Source organism: Bipolaris sorokiniana (genome assembly GCF_000338995.1).
Source record: "Bipolaris sorokiniana ND90Pr unplaced genomic scaffold COCSAscaffold_4, whole genome shotgun sequence".
Taxonomy (NCBI): Eukaryota; Fungi; Ascomycota; class Dothideomycetes; order Pleosporales; family Pleosporaceae; genus Bipolaris; species Bipolaris sorokiniana.
This window is the reverse complement of record NW_006911898.1, coordinates 204,874-229,989: the sequence shown is the minus strand read 5'-3', so window position 1 is coordinate 229,989 and position 25,116 is coordinate 204,874. Positions and strand designations below refer to the sequence as shown.

Sequence of the window (25,116 nt, the reverse complement as noted above, 5' to 3'; positions counted from 1 at the left end):
AAGAAGCCATGGACCATGCTTTTCGACTTCCAACGGCCTGGCTGCTTTTTCAGAGGTTCTTTTCCTCTGTGGAGGGCATGGGAAAGTGCGTTATGGCAAGGCTGGGTATTGCTATGCTAATTGAGAACACTGATGCGGTGGTGAGTACACATTCACATGTCAAATGTGAAGTGTTTCTCTTTAATTGACCAGCGCCATCAATAAATCTCAGCCCCAACAACCATATTCTGGACCCTTGCTAATTCTCAGCAATGTCAGTAGTGCTGTTTTTTGTACCATTATCCTTGCAGCAACCACACTTTAACTAGTAGAACCTCTTCTTCCATGGCAACCACCCGCACGCGAAAAGAACCCCCCTTGCTCGCCTTGATAAAAGCAAAACACCAGAACGCTCAAAGCTCAAAGCTTGTACACATCTATTGAAAACTTAAATACACGGTGCGCAAAAAGCAACAATCAGAGAGACTAGAGGGGTATGCTCTACAAATAAATAGACGATATAGCTATACAGTGCGCGTTCACATGTCATTATCAAATACGAAAAAGAGAATCATCTGATTTCCTCTTCATATGGTGTGCGTGAAGAGAAAGTACTAAAGCGAGAACAAAAGCCGAACATACGGTTCGTTTGTGAACTTTTGGATTGGGAAGAGTTGGACGCAGGGTCACGGGAATTTAGTTCATCTCAACAAATACTACTGTCGATCTTGCTGTAAAGTCAATTAGCGGGGTAATAGAACGTCACAAAACCAATACATGCAAACGGGAAGAAGAAAAAGTAGAAGAAGAAGAAGAAGAAGAAGAATAAGAAGAAGAAGAAGAAGAAGAAGAAGAAGAAGAAGACTATCATGCTTCACATGAATTTCCAATCCTCAAACGATAATTCAAAAGTAGACTTAAAAAAAACACAACGCAAATAAACCCACCATGCCGTTCACACCCAACCAAAATCTCTACCATACACTTAAACTACCCCACTAATTCCCCAAATCTAACCTCACTCAATCAACCCACGACCAACCCCCCGACATCCCCCCAACAACCCTATCCGTAAACTCCGGCAAGCTACCCAACCCCAAACTCCCTCTAACCTCACACTCATCATCCACGCCCTTCCTCACCATCCCCCAAACCCCTACTATCAACTTCTCCCCCCTTGCCCCCACCAACTCCTTCACCGCCGCTTTACTCTCCCGAACCTTGATCCTGGCCCCCTCTTCCAGTCCCTTCAACAACCCCATCTTAACCTTGAACCGCCGATTCCTCGGCACTCCCTGCATCTTTGTGTAGTATTGTGCGAGCCATGCGGCGAGCGGGGGCCACGGGGTGAGGTTGTTGGAGGCGTTGGAGAGGGAGAGCACGAGTGTGCGTAGTTCGGTGGTGAAGTCTGAGAGGGGGAGGTGGGACCAGCGGCGGCGGAGCTTGAGGAGGCGCAGGGAGCGGATGTATTCTTGCGTGTAGAAGGGGAGGGTGGGGGTTGAGGCTGTGGGGTTGGGGGAGGGGCAGTGGAGGAGAGAGGTTTTGTAGACGGAAGGGGGGAAGGGGTTGATGGGGCATCTTTTTGCGGGAGTGGGGTTGATGGGGGCTGGGCGAAGGGGCGAGGGAGATGGAGAGGGTTCTTTTAGTAGTTTTGCCCATGTTGCGAGTACGAATTCCGGGTTGGATTGAAGGGTGCTGAATGTGGGCTTGTGGAGTACTGGTGCAAAGGATTCGCTGGGGCCCGCTGGGTCTTCCCGTTCGTATAATTTGATGCGCTCGATGCATGCACAGGGGGCGTCGTCGGTGGGTTGGCAGTCGAGATCTAGGTATTTGGTTCGGAGCTGCTCGTATTGCTCCGCTGGTATATCATCAGCGTCTTTGGGATCCTTTTCTTCGTCGCCTACCTGTGCTTCGTCGATTGGGACCCATTGGTCCATGTCTGCCATGATTGTGTCTTCACATGCTTGCATTTCTTTGGGAGATGCGAGAGCGAGTTCTTCTAGTGTATGCAATAGAGGATCATATTCGATTTCCATCTCATCTGGGTGGTTAGCGAAGCCGGCTCCTGTCAATGCCTGGTGCAATCTAAGTGACACCTCGTCATTGTCACAGCATTCCATCATGATTCCTGCTAGTTGCATTCAGTGTATGTCGGTTCTGGTACGTCTTTTGTATATTTCACTATTAATCTGATGAAACTTGTTGTTTACTCGGGAAACTTTTATTTATCTCGAATACGCGTGCACAGTGTTGCTCGTCCGCATTAGCGATGTGAAAGGTAAACTCCACCATGTTCCTACAATGTGTAGTATGTTATGGATACACTTTTAGTTGCTAAATTCACGGCAATACAATGTGGTATTGTAATTGATGATTGCTATCGAATTGCAAGATCCTGGTCCATGTCCACTAGCAGACACGGTGCGTACAATGAAGTGAATGGTTGAACGTCTTATACTAACGAACAAGTCGCCCCATCACATGAATTAGGATGGATATATCTCTGGAAGTGATAGAAAGTAATGATACAGTAGACGTTGTACATGCACAAGGCAAGGTTCTGGAGTTTAGCTCACTCAGTACGCTGCGACTGAATCACAGGCCCAATGGCACCGCCCAAGACCTTGTTGTATCGCACGTGAAATAATTTCGCATAGTCTACTATAACAAGCACAAATAAGGCCTGGCCCCTTATGGTGGTGGTTGTCGTGCCGCAACCCTTTGTGGGACCTGGATGCATAGTGATGTCATGCCGCTGCACTAAGAGTTTTCACCCGCAGAGCCTCCCATCACTACATCCTAGTCGGACGACTGCGAATACCTAGGCTGTATCAGAAAATCATGCACATTAAGCACCCCAGGATGGTTGATTAGAAATCACTATTCTGCCCAGACATTGTTCAATCGCCCCAATCTCCAGCAGTTTCTGAATCACTAAATTATCTACAAGATCACGATGAACTCAAGTAACCAAAGGTTTGCCGAGCGAGTTCACTAGTTGCTTGAGAATTCGCGAACTATTGAGCTCCAGACCCACTCGACCCATCTTTATCTTGAGCCGCATGTAGATCTGTCGTTGTTTCGTCGTCGGCTGCGTGCGTGCATGCCGGTGGGAAGTGGAGCGAGAACATCACCACTAATTTTTCGCTGCACAGGCGAAGCTTGTCGTCAGATAGTTGGGCCCACAGGGGTCTGTCGCCAAACAGCTCCGATGCAATGTCAGACTAGGGCCCACTGCTACACATACTCGTGCCATGTTGTCGTCGATGGCATACACGCGCCCGATCCCAACGTTAATTTTTAGGCCGATGTTCTGCGCTCTGCATCCTATTGTAGAGAGACCCACGCTGACATACGCTCTGGCAATGGAGGAGTACTTTTCAGTAACGAGTATGGAGACCAGACGTCATATGGACAGTGGAGGCCAAATGTGGACTTTTGTTGGGTTCAAGAGGGCCTTCAAACCTCAACCCACACCCAGAGTCACTTCTCCAGCTTTTTCCTTCCAGCCAGCCTCGCGACCATGGGAATCGAGTCTCGGCACCCTTCACCCACGCCAGGGGGTGCGCAGCCATTTTCTGAAAAAGACGCTGAGCAACACCGCCCGAGAATGTCGGCTGATATGAGCGACGGAGAAAAGTCGCAGACTGACAATGTCCCTGTTGACCCCCAGGGAAGACGGCACCCATCCATGGCTCCCGGCCCAGATGGAAAGCGCGAGCTGCGAGAATGGGAGTGCTGGGACAAGCTCGCATATTCGTGGCCAAAGTGGAAAAAGGCAATGTACTTGGCTTCCATTGCTGGAATTCAAATTTCTATGAACTTCAACACGTCAGTGTATCCCAGTGCCGTCAACCCCGTCGCAGAGCACTTTGGTATTAGCACGCAGGCAGCTCGAGTCGGACAGATGATCTATCTCGTCTTCTACTCATTTGGATGCGAGCTTTGGGCGCCATGGAGCGAGGAATTTGGACGATGGCCAATTCTGCAGCTGAGCATGTTTCTCATCAATATTTGGGAGATTCCTTGCTCAGTGGCTCCGAACTTTGCTACCATTATTGTTTGCAGAGCTTTGGTGAGTTTTGAAGTCAAAGTGTATACCATCCAATACTGATATTATTAGGGCGGCCTCTCTACTGCTGGAGGCAGTGTCACACTTGGTCTTATCGCGGACATGTATGAGCCAGAAAACCAGCACTGGCCGTTGTGCTTCATTGTGTTGTCGTCGACTATCGGAACTAGCATTGGAGGTGTTATTGGCGGTCCAATCGAACGCTGTAAGTACATTGAGACCGATGCCACAAAAGATCTTGCTGATGTGTTGCGTTATAGACCTCTCATGGCAGTGGAATTTCTGGATCCAACTCATCTTCGGCGTAACGGTACAAGCAGTCCACTTCTTCATGCCCGAGAGCAGAGCCACAATTCTCATCGACCGCGAAGCAAAGCGACGCCGCGAAACAGGCGAAGACCCCAACATCTACGGCCCCAACGAGCTAAAGAAGCCGCGTATCTCTCTCAAAGAAGCCGGCAAAATCTGGCTCCGACCTTTTGAAATGTTCATTCGAGAACCCATTGTCCTCCTTCTTTCCCTCCTCTCCGGCTTCTCCGACGCCCTCATCTTCACCTTCCTCGAAGCCTTCAACGTGACGTTCCCCAACAACTTTGGCTTTGGAACCCTCCAAGTAGCCTGGGCATTCATTCCCATCAATGCCTCCTACTTCTTCACCTACTTCCTCTACTGGCCCTGGTTCTGGCGCGACGACCACTTGCGCAAGAAAAACGGTCCCGACTGGATGACTCCTGAGCGCCGTCTCAAGCCACTTTTGCTACTCGCGCTATTTGAGCCCATTGGCCTCTTTGGTTTCGCATGGACTTGTAAGATGATAGCACCAACCCTGAACGCACGTTGAAATAGAAAGCTAACAACGAATCAAGGCATGGGCCCACCCCAAACCCACTGGATAGCCCCAATGATCTTCTCCTTCCTTGTTGGACTCGCAAACTTTGCAATCTACTACTCCTCTGTCGACTACATGATTGCCGCTTACGGTCCTTACTCTGCCTCTGCTACTGGCGGCAACGCGTTCGCGCGTGACTTTCTCGCTGGTATCTCCGCCATGTATGCCACACCCCTGTATCATAACCTGGCGGATTCGTCGCCACAGAGATCACAGTATGCGACTACGCTGCTGGCGTGCCTGTCGTGTTTGATTGTTGTGCCGATCTACGTCTTCTATTGGAAGGGACCGCAGATTCGCAAGGCGAGTAAGTTTGCGTCGATTTTGGCCGAGGATAGGAAGGCTGAGGGGGTGAGAAGGTTAAGTAAGGCTGATAATTTGCCTGCTTGAAAAAAATGTCGTGTTTGAATAACGATCGTCATTGGGGGTTCTGATCATAGATGGGGGAGGATATCGTCTTCTGGCATGTTGGAACGATGATAAGCCAGAACACCATTCTGCGCATCCCTTCACCGATGTAGGCACTACCAACCGAACAAAAAAGAATGTAATTTTCATTATTCGGCCTTTTCGAGATGATGGGGGGTATGCAATTCAAGAGAATCCAACAAAACAAACAACATTTCGCGTCAAATGACCCAGTAGATACTCACAGGAAAAACGAACAATTCCGCCAGCCAATCGGTCACCACGTCTAACCCGTTTCTTTCTCTCGCTCTCGAATACCGAAAACAGCAAAAAAGAGAACTAAAGATGCCCCAAAAGTATACATGTATGTGTGTATGTGTATGAGTAATATATGTATAGATATATAGCCCAAATCAACTTTTGGCGCACATTTTGATCATTTCTCCCAAAAAGGGGGCAAAAGATTTTTTTACCTAAAGCGCGCTGTGCATCTGCCCATCACCTCGCCCTGGCAGACGAGCTCGGCGTTGAACTCTGAGCCGTCGAGAGTGAGGTAAATGTCAAAGTATACGCGGTAAAAAGTGCCTTGAGGGGTATCCATGCGTTCAAAGTCCTTTTCGAGGTTTTTCCTTGACAGGTCCGATGTCAGTGTGACGACTTCCTTGATACCTATTTTATTCATGTTAGAAATCGATCACTATGATTGAGATTGGAGAAGACTTACGAGGATCCTTGGTGTACTCTGGGCAGACATCGTCGTCACATGCGTATAGAATATCCTCGTACATGAGGGTTGCGCCTGGCGCCACCTGCCTGAAGAACGAGACCTTGACGGGCTCGCCGATCTTGACTCTTTGACCCTTTTGCACAAATATCTGACGTGTGTACTTGCAACGATCTTTGCCGTCGAGTGAAGGGACGCGGTATTGTTCTGGGTGGTGACCCTCCTTGAAGGGCTGAAGGGTGGCCATGAGGTAATGCCTACGTGCAACACGGTGTGTGACGATGCGCTCGGTGATACCGGCGGTAACGGCTCCCTTGACAATGGCGGCAACCGAGTCCATGGGTCGAACAACCTTGGACTGGAATTGCGGAGGGACGTGAAGCTTGATTTGTTGGAAGAGGTACTCCGAGGCACCAAAACCACCGACGACCAGGACATTCTGTATCAGTTAGCATTGAGATGATCTCGCTCTGAAATTGCATGTATTTACCTGTAATGACCTGTTCTGTGCCTGAATAGCAATGATTTGGTTCCTGACAAGCTCAAGAATTCGGTTCACCACAGGCTCAAAGCACTGCAGAATCTCCTCGTTGGTAAATGTCATGTATCCTTCTTCGATGCCCGCTTCAGGGAACTCGGCCTCGATACCAACGTCAACGGCCCACTTCTGTCCGTTGTTACGGAAGTCGGCCTTTATCCTGTTCTCAAAGTCCATGATACACTTGGCGTAGACCTTGCCGGCAGTCTTTGAGCCATCCGGCAGCTTCATTTTCCTGATTTTCGCACGGAGAATGTTGCTAAAGTTGCGGTTGAGCGCCGTAGAACCGCAAGAGTCACCAGAGCCTGCTGTGCACTCAGCAACAGAGAAGGGTTGTTCCTCTTCGACCTCGTAGGCGATCAAATCGACAGTACCACCACCGCAATCGACAATGAGCACAGCATCGTGTATCTTGAGGTTGAGCAGACCAGTCTTGGAGCAGAACATGGCAGCAGCCTCAGGTTCAGTAATGAGTGTCAACCTGTTGTCGTTTTCGTCGCGAAGGAAACCTGCCTGGATGGCAGCAGCGCGAGTGGCAGCCTTCCCAGCATCGTTCCAGATGGCGGGGACTGTCAGATAGTACCTAATGTTGCGCTCTTCTCGGTTGAATACCTCACCCAGCGTCTTCTGCAGCTGATTCCGCATCGCCTGTCGGAGGTGGAAGAGGTAGTCGGCAGCGACATCGATCTCAGACTTGCCCGGGGGTAGCGGGGGAAGGTTGATGGGGTCAATGTATGTGTTTCCAGACAGCATCAGCTGCAGCTTGAACCACTCGACCTTTTGCACGCCAGGCTTGGGGTAGCCTGTGGGGGCCAAAGCATCGGCAATGTCAGGACCCCAGCCAACAACCTTTTGGTACTGGTCGTAGTAGAGCACCGTAGGAATCTTTTGTTTGGTCTGGTTGCCCGCTCCAGGCCACTCGGTAATGATGTCTTCCTTGGCCTCAGTGTTTGTCGCAAAAGCGAATGCGACACCGGAGAAGGTGGTACCCTGCGTGAGTGTGTTGTGGTCAGCTTCTGCGCGCGTTGATGCCTAAGGCTGCTACTCACAAAATCAATGCCGACAATCAGCTGCGCCTTTGAGCGGCCCTCGCCCGCGACCTCTGCCATGGCGTTGGGCCTGTTGTACACGGCGGGCGGGCCATGGGGCGTAGGCGCACCGGGCGGAGGTGGTGCACCATAGCCATGGCCATAGCCAGGACCCGGAGGCCCTTGGGGAGGGTATCCAGGAGGGCCAGACTGGGGAGGGTAGGGCGGCTGCTGGGGAGGATATCCAGGCGCAGACGTGTTGATGGGAGGGAGGGGACTCGCAGGGCGGCCGTGAGCAGAGGGGGGCGCACCGAGGCCGCCTGGAGGAGCATATGTGTATGAGGGCGGGCGGCCCAGGGGATTCTGGGGATTCATAGGGAGCGAGGAGCTGCTGGAGTTGGAGGCCTGAGGAGAGAGCGAGGTTGGACGTTGCTGGCCAGTGGGGGTGGCAGCAGCAGCAGCTGAGGGTGTGGGCGACGACGAGGTGTGAGAGGAGCTCTTTCGTTTCGAACTCACGAGGTTCTTGAAACGGGTGTTCATGGAATTCATCAGACTGCGAGCGAGCGAAGGCTGCGAGGTGCGGGTGGGGTGCGGTCAAGGATATCAGCGAGGGCTGCTACTGCGGCTGACAGCGAGCTGGGCACTGTCCCAAACCGCTCAAGGCTGTGTGAAGGAAGCCCCGCCAACTGGGCTGCGGCGCAGTCTGCAGGTGGCTCAAGGCTGACGGCGCGGCAGCCTCGTCGTGTCCCCGGGGGCCGGCCTTGTACAGGCACATGCGCATGGATGGATGGATGCAATTGCAAATGCAAATGGAAACGGAGATGTAGAATATCCCGCTGTCCTCCATCGCCATGGTCCTGGCAGACACACGCCGCGGGGTCGCTCAACACAGGGCCGGGTCATCTTCCGCCGTCAGCAGCCTGTCCTGTACACCATTGGCGACGAAATCGGAATCGGCTACGCTGAATCAGCCCCCCCCCCCTTCTAGCCGCCATCCCAACCCACACGTGACGCATACTCTGTCGCAGAATGTATATTTGTATACATACCCACACCGGCACTCTACTCGACAGCCTTCTCTGTCCCCTCTCTGTCCATGTCATGCCATGCCACAAGACCCACCAAACGCCCCCAGGGTCCACCCAGGGCTTCCCTGCCCACTCCCACAACACCCGCCGCCATACACTAAGTGTAAGTACGCATACTGCACACAAACTGTAAACTGGAAATTGTCCCATTGCCATCATGGCTAGTATGCCGCTATGCCGAGTATCCTGAAATGCTAAACAAAGATCGTGGTATCCAAAGCCCCGTAAAACGCCATAACCCACCCACATTCGCCCCCCAAAACGCCGCGCCCATGTCATTGTTGTTGTTGTTGTTGTTGTTCCTGTCCATCCCATCCCCGTCCCTTTATCCCGTCTTTCCTTTATCCTCTAATATTTCCTTTCTTCTCTAAACCTACTTGTCCCCTGTTCATACCTACTACAACATCACTCCAACGCCCCACTCAACACCATCCACCCCAGCACGACCGACACGACCAGCAGCACAAACGCAACCACAAACATAGCCGCAATCCTCTCCACAGAATACCGCACATCGTCCGGCCTCTCCATGTCCATGTCCACCTCGCTTTCGTCATCTACATCGCCGTACCCCTCTTGCCCGGGCGGAATGTGCTGGATCAGCGTGTCGCGGTAGCTCTGTCGTACAGCAACCGCATACGACGGTGGTGCTTCGCCTGTACATGACGCGTCGCTGTCCTCGAGGTACGTTTGCGCCGCGACGAGGTGCGCAAGGGGTACGTCATCGGGGCTGGCTGGTCGTGATAAGTCGCTGTAGGGATGTGATATCACCTCGTGGATCACCAGCTGCTGGTATTCGTAACCCTCATGACGACAACCTGGGGGCATGACTGAGTGCGCGGCTATTGGCACTTCATGTTGGTACTGGTCGTGGCTTATGTATGGAGGCGGGGGTGGCAGTGTCGAGAGCAGTGGTTTGCTGCTCGGCGCTGTTTCATCTGAAGAGGCTGCTGCTGGGCATTGCGTCGACCGTGTAATTGCTGTGTTGAATCGAATATCGCCATATGGGGCTGATATGGTAGTGTTCTATGCCAATCGTCAATTGAGGGGTCCTTCTTTGGAACGGTAGCTTTGATTAATGGTCTGTACCTCCATTGTGACTTTCCGGAGCTGTAGATGTCTAGGAAGCTATGGCATATGATGGGCGCTCAGTTAATACACAAAAAGAGAGGCTGTTGAACCAAATTAGTAGAGACTGCCTGTGCTACGTATGACATAAGAAAGGAGATTGGCATTTTAAGAAGGGGACATGGTCAGCAAGTGGTAGGAAGCTACAGCAAACGCCTAGGCCGCAGCTGCAGCTGCGCAGTAGTCTATCACGGCCCCCCACCAGACGACTGGGATACTGTTGCTGCTGCCATGGCATAGATACGCGCTTCCAAGTGACGGTAGTGGCTGGCGTTGGGGCGCGCGGGGACGAGGTCGCTAGTCATGAGCTTGTGAAATGCAATGCCGATCATCCGAACAGGCACACTCGCAGACTAGACGACACAGGGAGCATTTTCCCATTGTCAACTCGAGCTCTGCCTTGGTTCCTTTTCCTCTTCTTTTCCTTTTTTCAGAACCGAGCTACATCTCCTTTTGTTCGCTCGCTGCTCATCAGTACGACTAAGCACAGGGATACATGTAAGCCCTACCTCCCGCACTGTCCCCAGTCACAGAACTCAAAACCAACAACCATGCTGCGAGGTAACATGCTCATGATAACTTTGGGAAGGAGTATTCTCACCGAACGCGTTTCAGGTCCAAAATAAGTAGACAGGGCATCTAGGAACTTTGGAACTGCTTACCATGGCCAGATCTCCGGGTCCAATCAAAGTTCCCCCCAAGGCACGATCTACCATATACCCTAAAAGCGTAGTCTACGGAGAGCAGCGCGGTGCGGAGCTGGGCAAAAAAAAAGCAGATCAGACAATAGCCCCACTGATTCGACTTGTTAGACTATCGGAAAGTTTAGCCCGACCCAAAAGTCTCTACACCCGCAGGTCCGCAGTCGCAAGTTCCTGGTGCAGCACGGCATTCCGACGCCAGCCAGTGGTTGCGCCGTGCCCTCGTTGGAACCACGTCGCAGCGCATCCACCTGCTTGCTGTCTAGCACACACGCACATGCTGAGCGGTACCCGCAACTCGACCAGCTAGAGCACAGGCAAAAAGGGGCGGAGGGAGAGGGGGTTGCCCACGCGTGTTGAACCAGTTGACGTGAATGGACGTGCACTCCGGCGTGAACGATACGTCCGGTAGACCCATTGAACAACTTCGTGAACCTCTTGTCTGTAGTCTTGAACTACATGTCGAAGATTGTGATTCAGGTTCTGGTCCATGCAAATCGGGAAGCCTAGCTCGGCCCCGCTTTCGCCGTCAAGTATGTTATTTAGTGATGCCTGTACAGAATGCCAGTTTGCTGCCATGTTTTGTGGTTGCGAGTAAGTGGCATCGCGGTGCTAGATATTTCTACATATGGTGTTGATGATGCGGAAATTGATAGTTAACGCGAATAATCCTTGACCCCCATGAAGAATGGGGAAAAGTAGTGCATAGACAGCAAGGAAAAGTTTTCAATCCAATCATTTTGACATCGAGAAATAAAAGATACGAGATACACGGTTATTCATCGGTACAATAAGGGCAGGGCTTTGAAGACAATTTCGCAAAACGACGGACACGGATTGCTCTCACATCATGTTGTGGGTTCGGCGCTATGTCAAATTTCACTATACCCGATTAGGACACACCGATCGGGCTGAAAAGGGTGTTGCGTCTTGAGATATCAACCACACGTCTACAATATGATAATCCCCTCTAAAGAGGACATGGGAGCAGAAGAAACGGATGTAGCAAGAGAATCCGATAGTAATCGCAAAATTTCCTCCGGTAATTTCGTTACTACTGTTGATTTTCGAGTACCTGACACAATGATTCCACGCCACGAGTAGCGCTAATCCCTTTTTTCCAAGAGCCGGCCAGCCAAAACTCCCTAATCCGCACTAAAACGCCCTAACACGCATCACGACAATCAAACATGTATACCAGAACAACACAACAAGCACATGGAACAAAGTAAAATTCTGGCTACATGGAATATACTCTATCCACGACAATAGGCCCACGGTTTAATACGCCCATAATAAGCCTGATAGTGTACATTGCTAGCCGGAAAAACTGAAAAGAAGTTGTTACATCCAATGCGAAATCTCAGAACCGCAAAACTTCAACTCCCCGTCTATTTTCTACTGGAAAATCAGTTCGTCTTCGCGATTTCTACTCCGCCTACTGCATTCAGCGCCTTCTTGATGTCGCCATAGATGGCGAATTGTCCAGCAGTCAAAGTACCGACCATGAAGAGACGAGCACCGATACCACCGAAAGAACCACGGACACCAAGCTCCTTGGCGATCTTGATCAGACGGCTGGTGGTTCCCTCTCCGGGCATGCCCTTGGTCTTGTTGATCCTGGAGAGCATAGTGTCGGCGGGCTGGGAGATGATGGCGGCGGCGAAACCAGCCATCAGACCGGAGCTCAGGTTGTAGACGGTCTGCATGCTAGACGAGGTCTTGCTCTTGTCGACGACGGTGTAGATGGCCTCGTTGACCTTCTCGAAGACGACGAACTTGGCCATGGTGTAAGGAACCCTAGGTGGAATGGTTAGTTTGGGGATCAGTCTGGCATCGAAAAGACTGTGACGTACTGCTTGAACAGGATGGGTCCGAAACCAGAGTAAAAGGCACCGACGCCCTCGTTCTTCAGGATCTTGCTGAAACCACCAACGAGACCGTTGGCAAAGGTTGGGTCACCGACGAGACGGATACGGGTAGCCTCAAGAGGGCAGAGGGCGACGTCGGCGAAGAACTCGGCAACGGCGGCGGAGGCAAGGTAGACGGCGGTACGGTTGTTGGAGGCGGTCTCGTAGCCGACCATGTTAATGGCCTGCTGCTTGAAGAATTCATAACCACCAAACTTGAAGGCACCCTGAAGGAAGTAACCGGCGGCGGTAGGACCGAAACCAGTCCAGACGGCGCCAGCACCCTCGTTGGCGATGACCTTCCTGAAGCCACCGATCAGACCAGTGTTGTAGGTAGCGGGGTCAAGCTGTATCCTGGTCTTGACGCTGTGAAGATTGTTAGCTTGGCATTCTGTCGTCATTTTCCATGTGCCGCCGGGAGTCGCAAAAATATGCTCTCCACAGCCATTGCCATCGCCCAGAGTTATTGAAGAGGCGGGAAAACATACACATCGACGGGTGTGAGGGCACCGTGGGTGACGGAGCAGCAGACGGCACCAGCGAAAGCGAATCGCGCGTACAGTCCAACGCCGGTGGGCGCGGTCGGGTCGACTTTGGCTCCGATCGCAGCCTTTGCGGCGTCGAGCTTGGAGGAGCCGGTCGAGGTGGGTGGAGGAGAGGTGGCCATTTCGCTGATATGAATTGTAGACGCGAAGAGGGTGGAGTGGAGTGGAGAGGTGCGGTGCAGTGCGGTGGTGTTGAGAATGGACAGCTGGAGATCAAGAAACCCTAGTTGTTGGTGAGAAGTTTTGTGCTTGGCAGAGGACCCGTTCTTTTCCGACCACAATCCGGATACCCGCCCTTGTCGGCATTCCTCCATTCACGTCACCGCACTCTAGTGCGTGCGCAACCGGAGCCCGGGTCTGTTAATCCCGCAGCCGCATCACTTTCTTTTTATATATTTTATTTGCAATTCTCACCGCTCTATCAACACAGAGCTGCCCTTGCTTTAATATCTAGCTACTAAGAAGCAGATTGCACCGCACCAACACCATGCTGAATCACATGTCAGCTCCGCACCCCGCAATTAGCTTGACAATATTCAAACTTTTGCGCCCATATCTGGCTGGAGATGTCAGAATGATTTGGTCACTCGTCACTTTAGTGCAGGTCATGAGAAAATTGTAGTCTTGTGATTGTGCGACATCAAGTTGTGCTCTGATAAGCCACGTTGTACGGTTCTTGCGTCACATGTGTATTCAACGTATATGGCGTGGTTCTCTCACTCCAAGGCTGAAACGTCCAGAATATCTGCCCCATTTCTCGAACAGGTAGAGATAAATGCGAAAGACAAAAGTACAAGCAGATTTTCCTCCTTCGCCACCACGCAAAAACAACCCCATGAAGCCAGCAATTCTCGACCATATTTTTATTTCTCAAGTTATCAAGTTACTGACTCTTACGACCACAAACCACTAACCGTCTCAACTCCTCTTTCTACTACTGCCTTGATACGTGCTCTTAGCGCATTATTCGAACATTCTACATCCAAATCCTCCAGCCACACCTTGGCCACAAAACGATCGAACTTGATCTCGACTCCCGGAACAGGAATGCCTAGGTTGTGCAAACGCTTCAACTCCTGTTTATCCTCTGTAGACAATTGGTCATCGGCTGAATAAGTTTCGGTGACGCCATGAGGATCTGTTGCAGATGTAGCATCAGGTGCTGGAGCATCTGGAGGGGGTGTGTCGGCGTCTGTAGTAGCGGCCGGTGTTCCGTTGGTGGTTGCTGTCGTGGTACTGTTGCGAGGGAGGGTAATGGGACGGACAGCTTCTTCGCCGAATTGTGCCTCAAGGAAGAGGAAAAGGCGAGCGAGACGTGTGGAAGGGTCAGGTGTCCGGTGGGGGTGCGGTTTATCCTTGAAGCGGTGAGTGAATTTCGTAGCAGAAATGTCGTCTGAAGCTGGAGGTCCATGGTTGTGCGAGTGTTGCTTTGAGGATTCTTATTGGATATGTTAGTAAATGGTGTGACTGGAAAATATGATAGGAGTGAAACTTACGCCGTACAGCCGCTGGGGAGGATTCGACTGTGAACAGGACGGCGAGGACGGCATCGGCAATTCCATCGTTGATTACGTTGCCTTCCCACTCGACTTCCACCCTACCACCGTTCTTGACGAGCACGCCTACGCAATCCATAACGGTAAATTTGATCTCTGTCCGGTTGACCTCCTCATCTGCTTCTTCCTTGTGCCCATTTTCAGTGCCGTTCATCTTGCCTTCAACAGCTGCATCAGTGAGACGAGTCTCTTTGATGGCACCGAAGGTGCCTTCAAGAGCCCACCGTATCAAATCAATGCCCGCTGCCGATAGTGTAATATGTTGACGGCAAAGAATAGTCGTAGTTGTCAATCCAGCGTACTCTTTCAAATCCTCTGGCGCCATGAGGCTAATCTTAAAATCGTTCTGTATCAACACTCCGCTGATGATGTCTACATTTTCTCCCTCTGGTTCTTGCTTTACCCCAACCTGATTAGCTTCACTGCCATCAAGGGTTAGAGAACGAGGCATCGGCGGAGTGATGGAGGCTAGCTTTCCCACAACCTTTGCGATCTTATCGGTTTTGAAGGGGATGCGGAGTTCCTCACAATTGGCTGGTGAGTAGATTTTAGTAGGAATTGTTTTTTGGGCGTTGAAAGAGAGAAGTTTAGACTTTAAGCGGGTCATGTTGCCTTTTTCACCGTGGACAAGAATCTAAAGTGTGTCAGTATCCATAATCAACTCTTAGTGCTAAGTGTGAGACTTTTAGGAACTTACGACAACTGGCGCGCCGACTTCCTGCACAAACTCCATGTTCTCTTTTCCGTCGACGTGAGCAGCAAAACTGTATTCCTGAACTGTGCACCGCCGGGGTATCATGGTCTGCTCATTCTCCCGTTGGCCTGGCCGGCGCGCTGTGTTGCTTGCTCGTGTCATTATAGCGGGGATTTGGTCGGGCTCGTGTACAATTTGCTTCGCCATTGTGCCTTCGACAGAGTAACCCGTGATGATGACACCGTTTCTCGGATCTGGCGCCCATCGCTCAAGCAGCTCACGTGATGTTCCTGACTGCATCATACCAGGTGAAGCTAGCATGACACAACCTCCCAGATCATCGAAGCGCTCCAGACTCTTGAGTGATCGAACGAATTTGAAGTCCCAAGCTCCACGACGGCCCGTGTCGCCTGCTGCTTCAGCCTCTGCCATGCGCTCAGCGAAGAGCCGCTTGATGTTGTCGTTCATGGCCGAAACGTATGTTTGGTAGACCTGCATACACTTTCGCGCCAGACTCGAGTTGTAATAGATGGGTATCTTCTGAACCTCTGGATGCTTGCTCCAGTACTCGTCCAAGATGAGCAAAAGTTCTTGCGCTCGTCCCAGGGCAAAAACTGGGAGCAGAGCTCTGCCACCGCGGTTGAGCACATCAGTAATGGCCTTCATGAGCTGTGCCTCTCGCTCAACACGGGGAGTGTGCATCGAGATACCAAATGTTGACTCAGTAATGAGAACATCAATCTTGACGCCAGGCGGTACGGAAGCTGACACCAAATGTCGGTCATCTTCTCGCGAGTAATCGCCAGTGAAGAGTATCTTTAAACCAGCAATCTCCATGAGGAACATGGCAGCACCAAGCACGTGACCTGCTGGATATGGTGTTATCCGTACACCAGAGACTGTATGTGTAGTGTAGAAATCAATGGACTCGATCATGGGGTAGGTGTTGAGATGATCGGCCTCAGTGTACATTTGGATCTTGGTCTCAGAGTTGCTTGACATGTTGCCAACACGGACCGAATCTTGGATGAGCCACTTATAGATTGCTTTGGTAGGATGTGTCATGAAGACGCGGCCCTTGAAGTTTGTTTTGGCAAGGACGTATGGGAGAGAAGCTGCATGGTCGACGTGAAAACTAGCCTAATGTCAGCCTACTGAACGACGGCCAACAAGGACAAGGACAAGCTCGGAGAGTAGACGTAGAGGAGTAGCTAGATACAGGGGCGGAAAGCGGGGATTGGTACATCATTGAAGTCGAACGGGGAGGATGCAAATTATATTCCATTGATACTGATATACAAGTCGCTGAACTGCGAGTGCCCAATGTGCGCTCATGGTCCGACTCCAGTGATGCGCCGAACCCCAAGTCCCATAGCAAGCAAGATGTGCGTATACATACTGTGATATCAAGAGCACGTCTACAGTGCTGAGATCAAAGTCGTCGTAAAAGGGCATGGCGGACAAGCCCTCGTGGGCGGGGTGCATGCCGGCATCGAGCTGCGCCTTGTTAGCAGGGTCGCCTTGGGCTCCGAGTCTGTCTGCGCACCATGACCGTCTTGCCCTTGTACTGGATGATGTGACATGATCGCCCGACCTCGTTACCGCCTCCCAAGCAGAGGAACATGAGCTCGTCGGAGGGATCTATGGGGTCGTCGTCTTCGGGCGCCATTGCAGCCGCCTTTCTCTTTGCAGCCATGGTCGCGGCAGGTGGGGTCGAACAAGCGCACTTCTTCTTGACTGACACGGACGAGGCAAGAGGCGAGTACTACAAAAGATGGGGGGAAGGTGAGTGCCAGAGAACGCGTCGAGGTTGCAACAAAGAGCGCTCTAGCTAAGCTTCATTAGTCAGATGGTCAGTGTCGGCGTAGCAATCATGCGCCCCAGTAATGACAGGCGAGGGTGAAGGTAAAGCTGCTGCTACTGCCTGGTGTTGTTGCGCGTTGGGTGAGAGTAAGGTGATGTTCCGTTGCGGCTGCGCTTTGTCGGGCGCGTCTGCCAAGCCCCAGTTAGTGCGCCTGCCACCGCTGGCGTAACTTCGTAACCTTGCTCCATCAGGACTCCCAAAGGTATCGACGCGCCGACCGACACCACCCACCGCGACCGTCTACAGAAATCACGGCTCATCGCCAGCCCTGTCGCACGCAAAATTCGCCACTCCCGGATGACACGCGGATAGACGCTTCTCGCCTGCGCAACTCCCCACAGGGGACGAGCTGCCCACCATGTCCTACAACCAGCAGTATCCTCCGCCCCAGGGCCAGCAGCAGCAGCCGCCGCGCGCATTCTCTCCGCAAAATTACCAGCACTCACCAACGGCCCTCTCCCCGACCATGGGCAGCGGCATTCCTCCCAACAAGCGACAGCGCCTGTCGCCCAACCCACCGTCGCCAGCACCCTACCAGTCGCCCTTCGGCATGCCTGGCGCGCCGGCATATCCCTCGTCGCCCTACGCCAATTCCCCCCAGACGCCCGGCTATCTATCGCTGCCAACATCACCCGCCGCGATGCAGCCCCCGCCCTTTCACCAGCCGCAGCCCTACCAGCAACCAAATGCGCACTCACCCGCGCCACAGAGTTCTATGCCGCCGCCAAAGGTTCCGTACAGCAAGGCCACTGACAATTCGGAGCTGGAAAAGGCGAATGCGCGCGATTTGGACGTTAACAACATCAGCGATGTGCTCACCGGATCGGGTATCGACTTGCGCGCTGAGGAGGACAATCTGCTGCAGAACTATCGGAGCTTCACCTCGCAAGGCTCTGCATCTACAGTATCGCCCCACGGGAGTTTTAACAGCTGGAACCAGCAAGGCCATGGCGCATACCAAGGGACCGGTCCGCTCAGCCAGGAAATGACCAAGGAGCAGCAGCAAGCCGAATTTATCAGGAAGCACGAACAGGCCGCTCGCATCCTGAATGAGTCGGCTCAACACCCCTTGAACGACCCATTCCTGTCGGCGAGTGTGCTTCGGCACCGCATCGCAAAACGTGGATACGAGCACGGAATTCAGATCAACGTGGATGGTTTGTTCGACAAGATTCCTGACAAGGGTCAGCAAGAGATTACGCGCAGCACGCAAACCGGCGCAAACGGCGAGCAAATCATCGGTTTGGAGGCTGCCAGTCTACTCAACCAGAATGCTCCGCTTGTGGAGATTCTAACATTAATAACTCTTGCTGCCGAGGAGCGTGTACGGACTCTTGTCGAAGATTCTTTTGCTCTGTGTCAAGGTCGCCAGAACACCTCCGATGGCGTCATCCCCCCTCAGATGGTTGATGTCGCTGTTATAGATGAGAATGCCCAAGAAAAGATAGTTCGGCCTGTCAATATCTTGAAGACACCGTGGGAAGCACCAGATAGCGCTGTCAGCCCCACAGCGACAGCAAACAAGGGTTGGTTTATTCTTCGAGTGTTTAAAACGGCAGCTAACAGATATAGGCCTACCCAATGCGGCACGCCTACCTACACCACCAAGCGAAGCACCACCTACCCCCCAGCGGACATTTCAAAATATTAACCACGTCGCCAATGCACTCACCAAGCGTGTTCAAGATGACTACAAATGGGAACAAGAACGCCTTCGCAAGCGAGCAAAGCGACAAGCAGGTGTTTCCAGTACATCAGCAGATGCGCCAGCCATACCAATACCACTCCCGGAGCCAGTTACAAAGAAAGCCTTGGCAGCTGCGAAAAAGCAGAGCCAGTCAGACGTCGTTGTATTCGGCAAAGCCAACGAAACAGCCAGCATGGCCCTCGGCGGAAAAAAGAAGAAGTATTCATGGATGACTGGTGGAGGCGGAGGCGGAGGCGGAGGTGGCGGCGGTGGAAGCGCATCTGGCACCTCAACACCACGGCCCGTAGCAGCATCTGGCGGCAGCGGCACGGCAACACCGGTCGCCCAAGCGCCCGAGAAGGCCCTCATCGGCCGCAAACGCAAGTTCGGCGAGGCCATTGAGCAGACGGAGACAGGCGCTGGCATCCAACTTCGCGATCTCATTCACGTGCTCGAGAATGACGGCCGCGAAAAGAAGACGCTTACGCTCATCTTAGCGCGCATGAAGAACACGGACAAGGATATGAAGACGGAGGTTAATAGGAATCTGCCCCCCATCTCCACTAATGTACCTGGACGGGTATGAAGAAATTCAAGAAAGATTATTTTCTTCCGACTTTTTTTTCGGGATCTTTTCATTATTCACTTGCATTCATCAGCGATGGCGTTCTCACGTCCGGGTTGGGGTGGGAGTTTTAAATCGTGGACGCTGACAAGGAGCAAAAAAGAAGTGTTTTTGAGTGCACGTGTATGTGCCTTTTTGTCTTTTTTCGCTTTCCTCATTTTGCACTATCCCAAGAGCTGGGATAAAACCTTTTTTCTTAAATGGATTGCGGAAAGGGGTCCATTAAGCTACCTTTTTCTGATCTTTTGGACGGCTGTGTACCCTTTTGAACAATGAAAGAAATGGTATAAATGCCTTGAATTGGATTATTGATATGAACCTTTGTAATGTGGTGGCAGTTGTGTCTCCATCCCCCCAGATTATACATCTGCATGTTTTATTCCTCTAATCCCGAAAACCTAGAGTAAGGGGTTAGAGATGTTTATAGCCGAGAATTTATATGTCTCAGAAAGCCTAGGGTGCTACAGGCAGAGTAGGACTTGAGAAAACAATTGAGAAATCGGTGGTGAAACGGGAAAAGGTGGGTTGGGGGTTGGTAGTTGAGTCGTAATTGTTCAAAGTATACATTGCATGTAACAACTTTTTACGCTTTTCCAGCTATCGATGTACACTATCGTTTGTTTTAGACACGTTACCTTTGAGTCTGTCTCACCGATAGAGTATGCTCAGAAGTCAGAATGGATTTCCTTCCAGATCTATTTCGACCTTTCAGATGCTCAGCAAACAACACGGGCCAATGGTTCCACCCAATGGGGGATAGTAGCGCCTTGTCACTCACCTGGGTTTATGAAGCTGCCTCTACGGGTAGATGATAGAATCGGCCTCTCAGACACTTCACATTTGTCCACTGTCTGGGACATGTCGGTGCCTCCCTCCCTCGCACGAAGCGGTGTCGGAAAATCCCGATACCATTACAGTCTAGCCGACGAAGCCCAGCCGCGGCACTCAATCTACTACACCTACATCACATGACACTGTCGACCATATCGTCTGGGTGGCTGTGATCCTAGAAGCCAGTTTGCCATGGAGTCCTGGAATTCCACTCACCCTAAACGAGAAGCGTTCAGCGGAGCTGAACGTACGGTCACCTATCGCTAATACATGCCACCCCTAAAGCCGGACATTGGCACAAATGAATCAATGAGTGTGACCCTCTCAAGTTATGATCATCACGGTGGACTCCCCCATGGGCAAAAACCACCCTCATGTGGGCCTAGACACTATCGGAAATGATAAAGGTTTTTTCTGGCGACAACCCCGCACCCTCGTCGCGGGCACCCGAGCACGCTACAGCTTTGTGTTTGTTGGTCCAACCTACGACTACACCTCATCTTACCACAGCATCAAGGGCTGACTCAAGGATATGCTGTATCAGTGGGGTGGCCAGGATCTGATCGTTACAGTGGGCGCTACTAAGGTATCTAAGTTTGAACAATACGATCAAGGCTTGTAGACTTCTTCCAATCTGGTCGCCATCGCCCAACGTATTGCGGTATACTAGCAAGTAGCCCTCATTTTCTTCTAGTTCTTCGAAACTCTCTTTTCCAACTGTGATGGTGCCGTCGAGTAGGGGAGAGGGACTTATAATGATTCTCTATCTATTCGGTCCAGAGTATGCCCTGATAGCTAGTTGTAGTTAGTATTTAGCGTTAAAGTAATCTTTAAAAGCGTGATGTATGCTTGATCTAAGGAACCCGCAAGGTCGAGAGCTCGAATCTCTCGCCCTTTAGTGCTAAAAATAATACACAATTTTCGAAGAAATCTCCAGCATTGAAACTAATTAACTTTCGACTTCTAAGACGCAGAGAGGAGTTTTTGAGTTTTAGTGCCAAAGACGCTTTCTCAGTTTCTCCTTGATTGACTACTGTATCCAATTTTCTAAGCTAAAAATCCTATATTAAGCCACTTTAGATAGCCCGCCTAGACATCAGGCCCTGTCTATCTTACTAACTCGTGAAGAGAAACAAGGGAGACCTAAAATGATTCAATCCCCTGTCTTTGGATTAGCACTTGTAACCGAACCTTCTAAGTGTTCCACTAAAGGCTCTGGCCAGGCGCGAGAAAGCGAGCGAGATGAGAAGAAGAAGAAGAAGAAGATGAAAAAGATGAAAAAGAAGGACATGGGAATTTTGCCAGCGGAAGCAAACTTTCCAAGAATCATAACTCCCGTCAGCGAGACTATCGTCAACGGGAGCATCAAGTATTACGTGGCATGCCATCAGACGATAGATCTTTGCGACATGCACCTCACTACAAGAGACATGATATTCTATTTCTTCGAGACCTGAGGCAACATTTCGCACAACGCCCAAATTAAACAGCGTCGAATAGCACTTGGCACTGCTTGCAAATGCCATGCATCGAAGACCAAGAAGGAGGCGGAGAGGACTAAGATAACCGTTTCTGAACCCAACAACACGAAGCTGCCTAATACCCTCACAGTCACCAGGCCAGTAACTAAATCCAATGCTATCTTCCCACAATATTGTGTATGGAAGATTACCGACGATCTCAAAGCTGCGAAGGCGATGAGAGATACCTTGATCAAGCTCGCGCCGAGGTTGATCAAGAGGCCGAGCAATGAAGGAACTGTAGCATTCTGGGATTTCAGTGAGATCCCTAAGAAAGAAGACGCTGAGAAGCTCGTTGAAGAAGTTAAGTTCTGACCACTGCTACTATGTTACCCACTGCCCATCGTTTGGTAATACCAGCATCGGACCTGACATCCATTTTTGAGTGACGTTAGCTCCGATCTCATTGTCGACATTCACGCTATCATGAAGAATAATGAACTGGGAAGCGAGTTCCTGTATCACAAAATTCCTCTCTTCCCAGAGATGGATGGTTCATGACCGCGCAACCTATGGATGGAAGCCACAGCAGCTCGAAGGTGTCACGCGTCAGATCCTACACGACATCAAGATTATCAACAGGGTGCTCTATCAGCCTATGGTGAGATTTTGAATAGCTTCGGAAGAAGGCAATCAGAAGTTCAAGTATTATCTGGGACTCATAGTTGGCGTAAACAGGTTGTTGGGCGAAATTAAGACCTACCTCTCGTCAGCGGGATCAGAGCTACTCATCTGTGTCTCCCTATGAAAAGATAACATCGTCACTACATAACTGTCGCTATTTAAGGGATTTCTACCGCTACCATCATGCTTCCTCTGCAGCCACCTCAAATCCTTGTTTCCTTCCAGACCTTATCCTCTAAGAACCTGTATCCGAAGTTGTTCATGCATAGCCTCATCGTGGAAATGCTGACCAACTTCTTCCAGAAGACGCTCTATAATTTCTTCCATTCTCCGTAGAGATCAAAGATTGTTCGCATTATTATTACGCTTTAGCTAGACAAGTTTGGCAACGCAGTTCTGTATTCCATCTGTTAATCATTGATAGCACTAATGCATTACCACGCGTTTTTGGTTAATCACCCCGAAGAACTAGATTCTCTACTTCAACCGTTACTAGTCTTTCTTATCTATATCTCTCTGCTTCCTTCCTCCTTACTTTGACCTTGAATCGTACAAACCCTCTCCCACGCGACGCCCTTAGGTATACTCAATTTGAGATCATGGGAGATTGAAGCCCCGGCTAATATTGGCTTCCTCTGGTATCCCGATGTCTTTTGCCGCAGCAATAGTTTGAGCGATGAGAAAGTCGCGGTGTGGCAGAGACGTTTGGTTGTTGCTAGCAGGTAAGCGGAAGGTAACAGGATGACGAAACAAGCCAGTGCGCTTTGATAGATCTCGAAGACTACGGAAGTCGCGCTAAATATAAGGGAAGACAAGATGTATGTGGGTTGTGGGACACAAGTCTTAGGTGGCAACCATCTATGTCTCGAAGATCTCGTGGGTATCAACCTCACGGTCATGGGAAAGCCTGCTTGGCCTCCAACTGTCAAATTTAATACTTTCATCTTCTCCAAGTGTGCTACTCATGTCGAAATCAACATGGAGCTTGATTGGTGCCTCGACGTGGAGAGTGTGGGCATTGGATGCCTCTACGAAGAGGAGCAAGCCTGATGGCTGGTCGAAAATGAATAGTATGCACGGTGTCACCAAACTCAGTACCTCGTATGACATCTCTGCCACGCGATTAATGTTTTTCTTTCTGGAAAGTTCACTGTTCCCGGCGTTGGTAACGTGGTCGAGATAGAAGGAACGGGTGGTGTCCATCTCGCTGATGACACCCTCATCTACTATTTTCTCGGCTGGCTTAACTTTAGTCTTGTTAGGGAAGACTGATAGCTCATATAGCTTATTGCGTATCTTGGTAGGGAGTCCACCATGGTGTGGACCAGCTTTAGAAGAGACCGTCTTCCCACATTTTTGTGGAAACTTTAATCTGTCATCAAACACACCATCGTTGCATCTATAAAAGCGATATTACACCTAGCGAGTTAGGCAGTAGAGGGCAACCGTGAGGAAAGAGAGCAAGCACAAGGAGTGCATTCCACAACAAACAAAGTAAACAAACACTCCTGCATGGAACACGCCACACTCTCTAACCACCATCTCACTCCACTCCCTCCATACCTCGCCAGAAACTTACTTTAACTCTAGTTTCCATTGTCCCCTGTAATCTGCTTTTCGCTACAAGCATCGCCATCTCACCCACGCCTCACCACCACATTAAGGCATACAAATACTATGCTTTCACAGGCTAGCACTCGCCGCATCCTCACCCCTGCTGAGAAGCGCAGTTCTCGCTTCAAGAGAGCTTAGACGGAGCTAAGTCCACAGCAACTTGAAGACCAAGATCGACCGAATCGAGTAGCTTCTATCGCTCCTGTTGTACACATCACCACAGAGGAACTGAAGATGGCAAGACGTTGGTTCACGGAGTTCATGAACAACGTATATCCTGACACAGACACGGAAGCTACGTACTTCACACCAGGAGTTGATCCTCCGAGAATAGCTATTCTGAAAGATTACGCCCTGTATTTGGTACGCTCTCGGGTCGGCCGCATCTCCGACAAGTTAAGTGTTAACTTTGTTCAACCTTACATGGGAATGATCGTCTTCATCATGCAACGCTGCTGCAACCACCTTCCCACAGATATAACAACAATCCGAGCGGAGATCAGAAACTTCTTCCGCACTGATCTCGTGGAAAACAAGGGAGTTAATACAAAACTCCACCCAAAAACTGTTGCACACACCGAAGATGGCACACGTATCTTGTCGAGCCTATACAACCCACAATGCCTAATTACATTCACGAACATGCAAACTGTTCTCAAATTTGTGTAGACGTTTCTCGTTCTGTGGAACTTGTGGTGATGAAGGGGGTTGCTATTGAACATGTGCTTTCTTATCACCTGTGTTTATCTGTTGTACTTCTCTTCGAGCTACTTCTCCTTACATAATGAAGCTCTTATCCAGTTTTAGTATCCTATCAAGCATGTACATACGAAGAACAAATACCAAGACTTGAAGCAAAGGCATGTTTTGCTAGTTGACGATGTATCCGTAGGTAGTTGATATAGTTTACTTAAGTGCACTAAGTTTAGTTCATTATATAATTTTAATAAGTTTTTTAATTCGATAGTATTCTTATTATATGCTTAGAACTCTACGTATTACACAGCAAAAATATTTTTGTATTGCGTAGTCAAGACATGAGTTCTCGTAGTCGTTAGTTGTTTGAGGCCGTCCAGGACGTAAGCTGCCTG

General features: G+C 50.6%; 9 protein-coding genes across 9 annotated transcripts; 4 read left to right on the top strand and 5 right to left on the bottom strand.

Moving 5' to 3' along the window:
- Positions 1-1,001: 1,001 nt before the first annotated feature.
- On the bottom strand, positions 1,002-2,146 carry COCSADRAFT_353171 (uncharacterized protein; the record flags this gene model as incomplete). The annotated part of the gene is made up of 1 exon (XM_007699504.1): positions 1,002-2,146. Exon 1 carries the CDS (start codon positions 2,118-2,120, stop codon positions 1,002-1,004), a length of 1,119 nt encoding a protein of 372 aa, XP_007697694.1. The 5' UTR covers positions 2,121-2,146.
- A 1,524-nt stretch (positions 2,147-3,670) lies between these two features.
- COCSADRAFT_84115 (uncharacterized protein) lies at positions 3,671-5,330 on the top strand (the record flags this gene model as incomplete). The annotated part of the gene is made up of 4 exons (XM_007699503.1): positions 3,671-4,054; positions 4,103-4,256; positions 4,312-4,857; positions 4,918-5,330. 4 exons carry the CDS (start codon positions 3,671-3,673, stop codon positions 5,328-5,330), a joined length of 1,497 nt encoding a protein of 498 aa, XP_007697693.1.
- Positions 5,331-5,817: 487 nt separating this feature from the next.
- On the bottom strand, positions 5,818-7,719 carry COCSADRAFT_84154 (uncharacterized protein; the record flags this gene model as incomplete). Its single annotated transcript, XM_007699502.1, has 4 exons — positions 5,818-6,017; positions 6,073-6,511; positions 6,563-7,600; positions 7,660-7,719. 4 exons carry the CDS (start codon positions 7,717-7,719, stop codon positions 5,818-5,820), a joined length of 1,737 nt encoding a protein of 578 aa, XP_007697692.1.
- A 1,292-nt stretch (positions 7,720-9,011) lies between these two features.
- On the bottom strand, positions 9,012-9,805 carry COCSADRAFT_295197 (uncharacterized protein). The gene has a single exon (XM_007699501.1). It carries the CDS (start codon positions 9,552-9,554, stop codon positions 9,132-9,134), a length of 423 nt encoding a protein of 140 aa, XP_007697691.1. The 5' UTR covers positions 9,555-9,805; the 3' UTR covers positions 9,012-9,131.
- Positions 9,806-11,666: 1,861 nt separating this feature from the next.
- COCSADRAFT_34710 (uncharacterized protein) lies at positions 11,667-13,281 on the bottom strand. Its single transcript, XM_007699295.1, has 3 exons — positions 12,954-13,281; positions 12,412-12,831; positions 11,667-12,355 (listed from the first exon to the last, which is right to left on the bottom strand). Exons 1-3 carry the CDS (start codon positions 13,130-13,132, stop codon positions 11,965-11,967), a joined length of 990 nt encoding a protein of 329 aa, XP_007697485.1. The 5' UTR covers positions 13,133-13,281; the 3' UTR covers positions 11,667-11,964.
- A 349-nt stretch (positions 13,282-13,630) lies between these two features.
- On the bottom strand, positions 13,631-17,202 carry COCSADRAFT_34708 (uncharacterized protein). Its single transcript, XM_007699294.1, has 5 exons — positions 16,807-17,202; positions 16,660-16,757; positions 15,264-16,395; positions 14,507-15,200; positions 13,631-14,448 (listed from the first exon to the last, which is right to left on the bottom strand). Exons 1-5 carry the CDS (start codon positions 16,954-16,956, stop codon positions 13,904-13,906), a joined length of 2,619 nt encoding a protein of 872 aa, XP_007697484.1. The 5' UTR covers positions 16,957-17,202; the 3' UTR covers positions 13,631-13,903.
- A 128-nt stretch (positions 17,203-17,330) lies between these two features.
- COCSADRAFT_34707 (uncharacterized protein) lies at positions 17,331-19,893 on the top strand. Its single transcript, XM_007699293.1, has 2 exons — positions 17,331-18,650; positions 18,697-19,893. Exons 1-2 carry the CDS (start codon positions 17,483-17,485, stop codon positions 19,395-19,397), a joined length of 1,869 nt encoding a protein of 622 aa, XP_007697483.1. The 5' UTR covers positions 17,331-17,482; the 3' UTR covers positions 19,398-19,893.
- A 1,522-nt stretch (positions 19,894-21,415) lies between these two features.
- On the top strand, positions 21,416-21,724 carry COCSADRAFT_24258 (uncharacterized protein; the record flags this gene model as incomplete). Its single annotated transcript, XM_007699241.1, has 1 exon — positions 21,416-21,724. The coding sequence occupies one exon, from the start codon at positions 21,416-21,418 to the stop codon at positions 21,722-21,724; it is 309 nt and encodes a 102-aa protein (XP_007697431.1).
- A 2,535-nt stretch (positions 21,725-24,259) lies between these two features.
- On the top strand, positions 24,260-24,694 carry COCSADRAFT_24257 (uncharacterized protein; the record flags this gene model as incomplete). The annotated part of the gene is made up of 1 exon (XM_007699240.1): positions 24,260-24,694. The coding sequence occupies one exon, from the start codon at positions 24,260-24,262 to the stop codon at positions 24,692-24,694; it is 435 nt and encodes a 144-aa protein (XP_007697430.1).
- Positions 24,695-25,116: the final 422 nt, after the last annotated feature.

Excerpts from the sequence above, each read along its gene's own strand:
- COCSADRAFT_295197 (XM_007699501.1), bottom strand. The coding sequence starts at position 9,554 with ATGCCCCCAGGTTGTCGTCATGAGGGTTACGAATACCAGCAGCTGGTG.
- COCSADRAFT_34710 (XM_007699295.1), bottom strand. The coding sequence starts at position 13,132 with ATGGCCACCTCTCCTCCACCCACCTCGACCGGCTCCTCCAAGCTCGAC. Across the intron at positions 12,832-12,953 it reads GCCCTCACACCCGTCGATGT|CGTCAAGACCAGGATACAGC; the intron begins GTATGTTTTCCC and ends CAATCTTCACAG. Across the intron at positions 12,356-12,411 it reads GGACCCATCCTGTTCAAGCA|GGTTCCTTACACCATGGCCA; the intron begins GTACGTCACAGT and ends CATTCCACCTAG.
- COCSADRAFT_34708 (XM_007699294.1), bottom strand. The coding sequence starts at position 16,956 with ATGGCTGCAAAGAGAAAGGCGGCTGCAATGGCGCCCGAAGACGACGAC. Across the intron at positions 15,201-15,263 it reads AAGTCGGCGCGCCAGTTGTC|ATTCTTGTCCACGGTGAAAA; the intron begins GTAAGTTCCTAA and ends GACACACTTTAG. Across the intron at positions 14,449-14,506 it reads CTCCCCAGCGGCTGTACGGC|AATCCTCAAAGCAACACTCG; the intron begins GTAAGTTTCACT and ends ATATCCAATAAG.
- COCSADRAFT_34707 (XM_007699293.1), top strand. The coding sequence starts at position 17,483 with ATGTCCTACAACCAGCAGTATCCTCCGCCCCAGGGCCAGCAGCAGCAG. Across the intron at positions 18,651-18,696 it reads CACAGCGACAGCAAACAAGG|GCCTACCCAATGCGGCACGC; the intron begins GTTGGTTTATTC and ends TAACAGATATAG.